We start from the raw sequence: 7,670 nt of genomic DNA, 5'->3' as shown, positions 1-7,670 counted from the left end.
CCCCCAAATGCCCACATGGCTCTCTCTCTGCTCCTTACACTGCTCAAACTGACTTGTCATAGGGCATAACCTGCCCACCACCTTCCCTAGGACCCCCAACCCCTAATGCTGACCTACTTGTTTCCCCCACAGCATTTATCACTTTCGCATAGAACTCATTTAAATATCTTGGGCTTTTCTGCTTCCCTAACTGAAATACGAACAGGGGTTTTGTTTTGTGCACTGATGTAGTTTCAGTGGGTGTTGGGGGGGTGGTGGTGAAAGTCCCGCTAGAGTGGTTGTCAGGAAACAAGGGTGGTAGTCCCCAAAGTCCTCATGCCCTGGGGTGCCTGTTTCGGAATGAGCTGGACCAATTTGTTCAGCCGCCAGCACATCACCATACCTCAATTAAGCAGCTTGAGAACTGGGGAAGGTTGTGGTAGCCTGAGGATGGGCTGTGTGGGGAAACCCCAGGCCACTGTGGTCCTCAGCTGGACCCTGTGAGGAGGAGGTGGTGGGTGGCCAGGGAGGAAGGAGGGCGGGCAGGTGCCCAGGTCCTATAGGCGCTCGGCTCCGCAGCCCCTGCTCCGCAGCGCCTCCCAACCCGCGTCTCCTGCCGGTTGTCCTGCGGATGGGGGCAAGTCCCGCAGAAACCCCAACTAGCAGGGCCCTCCCGCGCACCCCGCCACGAGGGGGTGGCGCGCGGGGTCGAAAGTCGCACAGTGCGGGTCGCAGGGTCCGGCCTGGGGATGCGAGACCGGGGGCCGCCAGGCTGGTCGCGGGGCCAGGAGCCAGGTGCGGGGTCTGGGGCTGCGCATGGGGTCCAGCGCCGGTCCGAGCCTAGATCAGGCAGCAGGGAGCAAGGAGCGGACTGCGGCCTCCAGCACAAAGCTTCCCGGAAACTGATGTAGGGCGGGGCGGCCGCGCCACCACCGCCCCCGGCTGCGCCCCGCCCCCAGCCCCGCCCCTCCCCCCCCGCCCTCCCTCCGATCCTCAATGCGCCGGGCGTAGTCTCCCTCCTCCCATTGGCCACGGCGTGGCGTCGCGCGCCCTGGGATTTGCGGGTCGGTGGCGGGCGGGGGTGTGTCCGCAACCCGCCTCCGGCTCGGCTCAAGGTGGTGCCCCCGGCGGCGGCGGCAGAAGAGGCGGCAGCGGAGCGTGGCAAGTCCGGCGAGGCGGCGGCGGCAGCGCGTGGCAGGTCTGGCGGGCGCGCGGCGGTGGTGCGTGGCAGGTATGGCGGGCACAAGGCTGCGGCGCATGGCAGGTCTGGTAGGCGTGTGGCTGGTCCGGTGGGCGCGAGGCGGCGGCGGCTGCGGCGGCCCGAGCCCGGCCCAGCCTCGTCCTGCCTAGCCCCGACCCCGGCGCCTCCCGAGGGAGCGGCGCCGCCGGCCGAGCGCAGGCCCGGCCTTGACCGACTTCAAATTGGGCATCGTGCGGCTCGTCTGGGTGGCAGGGAGGTGAGCGGTGCGGGGCCGCGGGCCGGGGCGCTGGGCCAGGGCCGCAGCCTCCGGGTCAGGGGGATGCGGGGCCGGGCGGGCGGGCTGGCTGGCGGCGGGTCCCCGCGGGCTAGGAGGGGGCTGGCGGCTGCGGGCAGCGCAGCGCCCTTCGCAGGCGGCCCGCTCGCTCTTTGGCAGGACAGTCTGCGTGCGTCTCTGTGCCTGGCAGTCCGTAGTGGAACTTCGCGCAGGGTTCACGCTGCCAGACACGGACGAGCCTCAGTGGGCCTCCCAGAGCAGGGCCTCCCTCTGCTTCTCTACCTTACCTGGCCCCGCCCTCGGCGTGTTGGAGACTGGGGCTTCCTGGCACCTGTGGGCATTGAGGTTTGGCTGTTTCCAGGAGCCGCCGGCCGGCCGCGTAGCTGCACCAGCCACGGACCTTACCCTGGATGGGAACAGTTCCCATCCCCAGCGCCGGAAGTTTCTGGTGGGAGAGAGGAGCAGAGGCAGTCAGATGAAGGTAAAACCAACTTAGATCTTAGAAAGAGGCTTTCCAAGCAAGAATGAGACTAATCCGTTTGGGGGACTGTTTCCTGCCTTTCCTGCAAGAGGAATGTGGCTTTTTACCTAGGGAAGAGTGGGCTCCCCCGTCAGCTCTGAGACCCCTTCTAACTCAGTGACTGGTTATAGTAATGTCATCCCTTAAAACTCTTTATTTGGAACATTTCAGACAGAAAGCTGAACAAACAAGGGGCAGTTTCTGTCTGTTACTAATACTTTACTGTGACCCTGAACCTAACGTTTTGAAACATGGTTAATTTCCAGACCGAGTACACGCTGATAGATGAGCAAGATATCCCACTGGTGGAGGGCTACTCCTATGAGGTAAGGGTGACTGTTCCTCTGCGGGCCTGCTTTCAGTCAAGTGCCTGGGGAGGGTCATGAGGGATGGGTTTTATCCGGTGAGGGCAACCTGGCTTTCACTGTCCAGTGGAGCCTCACCACTACCACTGTGATGTTGATCCTCCCCCACTTTCACCTGGTGGCTGACTCTTCCTGAAAACAGGTCAAATTGTGTCATGTTTGTGATCGAATGTTCAATTGGACAAGCCCTGGCTCCCTGGGAGACTGTCCAGTGCCACCTCACCTTTCCTCTGGCCTGGCCTCAGCGCCCCTCCTGTGCCCTCCATTCTCTCATCTTCCTGAGCTCCCTTGCCTTCCGCTGTTCTCTGCTTGATGAGTTTCTGTTCACCTGCCAGTCCTCACCTACCGGCTCCTCCCCTTCGGAAATCCTCCAGGAGTCTGTGGACCCACTACACTTTCATCTCGGCCCTTTGCGCTTTTACAGTACAGATGACTCCGGAACAACACAAGTTTGAACTGCACAGATTAACTTAGATATGGTTTTGGTTCTTTTGTTTTTGGGTTTTTTTTTTTTTGATAAACAGTGCAGTACTGTAATGGTATTTTTTTCCTTATGACTTTCTTAAAAATGTTTTCTTTTCTCCAGCCTTAGCTTATTGTAAGGATATAGCATATGATACGTCTAACGTACAAAGTACGTGTTAATCGGCTGTCTCTGTAATCGGTAAGGTTTCTAGTCAAGAACAAGCTATCAGTAAAGTATCCCAAAGTGAGAAGTCATATATGGATTTTCAGCTGTGTGGGGGTTCAGTGATAAAGCAGAGCCTAGAATAGGTTATACAAAAACATACAGCTAGTAAATAGTACAGCTGAGATTTAAATCTCAATCTGTTAGAATTCAATTTTGTTTTCTTTTTCAAGATATCCTCACACTAGACCGTCCATACAGACTTCTGCTAATAAATTTGCCTCCTTAAATGTGAATTTCACAGCCTACCACCAAACAGTGTTCTGCTGGAGCCTGTAAGAGGAGACTTGACTCATAGGAACATGTATAGTTTATGGTTTTCCTAATTAACCCAATTAACCAATATCTTACATTGTTTCCTCAGAATGGATGAGTAAAAGACCATGATGCATCTCCATGTGAACAAGTAATAATAAGTCAAAACCCATTTCCTACTGATATCATCTTAGTAGCGTCATCTGCACATTCAAAAGCTTGTATATATCATTTTTACGTAATGCTTAAAGTTGAGAGTCATGAGTCCCTGGGTGGCTCAGTTGGTTAAGCATCTGCCTTTGGCTCAGGTCGTGATTCCAGGGTCCTGAGATAGAGCCCTGCATTGGGCTCCTTGCTGAGTGGAGAACCCACTTCTACCTCTCTGCTGCTTGTGTTCTCTCTCTCTCTTGCTCTATCTCAAATAAATAAATAAAATCCTTTAAAATAAAGGTGAGAGTCACATATTGGTATGCTAGAGGATTTTTACTCTGTAGCCAATGTGCACCTTTTTTTTGGTTGTTAAAAGAATTCAAAAAATGGCATGATAAATATTTTAGCTACAGTTTCAAAAGATATCAAAATTATGACTGTTCCAAAATAATTTCTGGGTCCGGTGTTTCTGGATTTATGATCAGCTAGAACGTGTTCTATAAATGAATCCTTATCATAGGAGCCTACCATAGAAACCTGCCTCTCACAGGGCAGACACAGGGTTTTGACTGTCTGGAATGACCCATGAGTAAGGCTAAGCCACAGAGTAACAATGAAATATATCACTGTTGTACATTAACCTTTCTTGTTAATAGAAACCAATTCTTTATCATCATGCTGTGAAACATCAATGTCTCCCAATCTCCCACGCAACTTTCCATAAATGAGGCATGCCTGGGAACCATGTCTTCTCACTATTGGAATGGGAGTCCTTACCTTTAAATGTTTTCTTCCTCTGCTTATCATTTGAAAATGAGAAACATTAAGGTGAGCTGTTGATATCATGTGCCTATCAACTATATTCTGGAAAATTCTTCCTAAATAGTATTTCTTGAATATTTAAGTAAATGAAAAAAGATATCTTGTGTGCCAATCAATTTATACACCAACGTTTATACATTCTCATATGGCTAAATGGATCTAAAAAGCATGCCACTTGAAGGGAAAAGCTACCGAATATGGAATTTTGGTCAAGTATAACGTGGAAACATTCAACGTTAGAGTAAAGAAGAGAATTGGAAATTAGTCTATGAAGGGCTAATTGTCACTCAACAACATTCCAATGTTTTAATGCAACTGTTCACATAATTCAAACCACACATTTGCATTGCCTTTATAAAATCCATGGCATGAATAAGCTCTGTGAAAGGACAGTGGCAGCAGCCAGAGTGTACAGTGAGATCAAATGTTTCATTCTTTAAAATTACAAACCCTTCAGACAGTTGGCATAACGTCTTGCATAGAAAAAGTGCTAAGTAAATCTTTGCTAGATTTGAATCAAAGATTGATCATACCAAAGAATGCATTGTTTTCGGAAAAGTTACGTAGAACTTGACCGCTCGATTCTCCAGGTTGGCCGCTCCTGTGATGACTCCAACTATTACTATTGCTAATACTCTCATGTCCTAGGGCATTGTACTTCTGACCCTTAGAGTGAAGTTGTGTCAAAAATCAGCACATAATTAAATGCCTGGTCAATGGCAGCCAATAAGCATTGTCCAATACCTGAATTATGCACATGAGTAAATAGATGACTTAAAACTTCTCTAGTACTCCATTAGGACAGATTTAAACAGTTCAAATTGAATTAGAAACTTCAAATTACTTTTCAATTGTATGTAATGTCATAAAAACTCCCTTAGATGTAAGAAATGGGAAATAGTGTCTTATTACTGTGTACCTGTTAGGAAAAAGATCAACAAATAGAAAAGGAAATGTACTCACTAGTTGATATCAAAACCAATACTCTGTGGTTACATGTATGGAGCAGGCTTGTAAACCGGTTCCTGAGTCTAATTCAGGAACATGTGACAATGAACCTGGTGATTCCTAGATACTCCCAGAAGGGAGACTCTGGACATCCAACACTCAAGCAAATAGGAGTTGGAGACATTGGGATTATGAAGTTAAAATCATTGATTGTTAGATTATTGTTCCATATCTGCATGGTCACTCCTTCAATTCCTTCAGACCTCTTTGTTTAAATGGCCCTTAGTGAGACATCTTTATTGACCACACTTTTATCTCTATCTAGCTCCCCAGTCTGTTAACTTTATTCTCTTTCTTCTTACTCTGTTTTAATTTTCTTATTAGCACTTATACCACCTAACATAGTGTATATTTACACTGATCTGTTAATTTCATGAGCATGGAATTTGGTTCATCCACTTCCATATCTCTAGTACTTAGAACAGAAGCACATAATAGGTGTTCTATCAATCATTCAACCAATCCATATTAATATATATATATAATTGAATATATGGATGAATTGCTATCTATATACTATGTGCTCTGAACTAAGCATCAGGTATAGTAAAGAACTGGCTGTCTTCATGGAGTTTACCGTTTCGTGGGATGATCAGCGAAGCTAAAATGCTCAGTTTTCTCAATAACCTGTCTCTCTATACTCTTTATTCCTCCTTACAAAACCTAGCATTCTTGCCAAGGAAATAGTGCCCTTCACAGGTTCACAGACCCTCAGGCTGTCTTTATGACTTTTCCTTTTGAACTTCAAAGCTGTCTTTGATGTTCATAATAGTGTCTGAAGAAAGCTAGCACATGGTGAGCTTTGCCCTCACATCTGTTTGGCTGACCTTATTGTTCTGTGCTCTCTCAGGCCAAAGGACACATAAAAGACAATGACTGTATCTAAGAGATGAAATATTTTCCTGACCTTTTCCTCTCACAGAACATCCTGGCTCACCTAAATGTCTTGCGTCTGGGATAAAACTATTCTGATGACATGGTCTGGAAAATTTCTGAGCAGTTTCTCAGAAGGCAGAGGTACTTCTCTTCCCTAACACCACTATTCTTTCCCTAGAAAATACATAGTACAACTTATTCCACCTGGAAACAGGAAAACATTAGGCTTACCAGAATAGAATCAGATAGAAGTTCGGTGCTATTGGGGCGGCATGGCACAACTGAGAAGAAAAGCAACTGAAAGGCCAGAGGACATAAATTTGAATCTAGGTTCCACCACTTGCCAGCTCTGTAACCTTGGGCATTTAACCTCTCCAAGCTTCCATTTCCTCTGTTGAATAAATGCTGAGGGTAATACCAATACTTATCTCCTATGAAAGCTTTGAGGGTTAAATAAGAGAACGTATGTAAAACGTACTAAGCACTTGTTAGGTATCTCATTCAAAATTTTGCTGTCATTAACATTAGAATAACAGCCCAGACTTCATAATATGCAACATTTAGAATAAAGTCTAATGTAAATGCTAGATTTCAGACTAACTCAAGCAGCATTTTTATTTAGATTTAAATTGCAGGGTTTAAAATGAGAGATCTGTTTTGCGTCTTCCACTATCTGTCAGTACATGTCTGTAGGTACTCCTTTATGAATACACATTTTATATTTGTATATGAACATATATATCAATGAATCGATCAGTTGATCAATTGAGAGAGGTTTATATTCTGACTCCCCCAATCAAGTAAAAAAATTCTCATGAACTTTCTGCTTCTGCCGTCTCCATATGTCTCCACACCCCAGTGCCCACAGTATGCCCTTCCTGCTTCCTGGAAGTGTAAACACAAGACCACAAATTCCTCCACATTTATACATATTAAATAAAATTAAAAGAGAACCACTGATTGAAATCTCCTAAATTTTAAAGTTTTCCATTTTCTGACTTGAAGTGACCAGTGTTCCAGAGAGAAAGTTTATACTTGGCCCTTAAGTATATGTTTAATTAGAAGCCTGCCCCTGGGGCTGCAGCTCTAGGGGCACGTGGGTGCCTCAGTCAGTTGAGTGTCTGCCTTCGGCTCAGATCATGATCTCAGGGTCATGGGATCATGTACCCCATCAGGCTCCACGTTCAACACAGAGTCTGCTTATCCTTCTCCCTCTGCTCCTCCCCACCTCCCACCCCCCACCCCACTCTCTCTCTTTCAAGTAAATAAAATCTTTTAAAAAGAAAAACAGGAAAAGGAAAAAAAAAAGATAGTGCCTACTGGTTTGTTTCAGCAAGGCAGGGAGAGAGAGAGCAGGAAGATGGCACCTACCAGCCTCCATTCCTGAAGAGTGTCTCAGCAGGCCCCTTCCCCTCAGACCAATGCCTCAAAATTAGGAAATGAGACTCTTTCACACAAAGTCTGGGCTCTTTTAAAAGGCTGCCTCAGTACTGGGCCCTGGAGCACGTGACTCTGTGTGGGTGAGCCCTTTA

The 7,670-nt window shown here is 47.1% G+C and overlaps 1 protein-coding gene across 1 annotated transcript; it reads left to right on the top strand.

The window, feature by feature from the left end:
- The first annotated feature begins 610 nt into the window (after positions 1-610).
- LOC121106374 (translation initiation factor IF-2-like) lies at positions 611-3,703 on the top strand. Its single transcript, XM_040645515.1, has 5 exons — positions 611-774; positions 991-1,210; positions 1,816-1,935; positions 2,241-2,300; positions 3,392-3,703. Exons 1-5 carry the CDS (start codon positions 611-613, stop codon positions 3,398-3,400), a joined length of 573 nt encoding a protein of 190 aa, XP_040501449.1. The 3' UTR covers positions 3,401-3,703.
- The last annotated feature ends 3,967 nt before the right edge of the window (positions 3,704-7,670 follow it).

The sequence above is a fragment of the Ursus maritimus genome, unplaced genomic scaffold, assembly GCF_017311325.1.
Source record: "Ursus maritimus isolate PB19 unplaced genomic scaffold, ASM1731132v1 scaffold_315, whole genome shotgun sequence".
Classification (NCBI taxonomy): Eukaryota; Metazoa; Chordata; class Mammalia; order Carnivora; family Ursidae; genus Ursus; species Ursus maritimus.
Note: the sequence above shows the minus strand (reverse complement) of the source record. Positions and strands in the feature narration are given on the sequence as shown.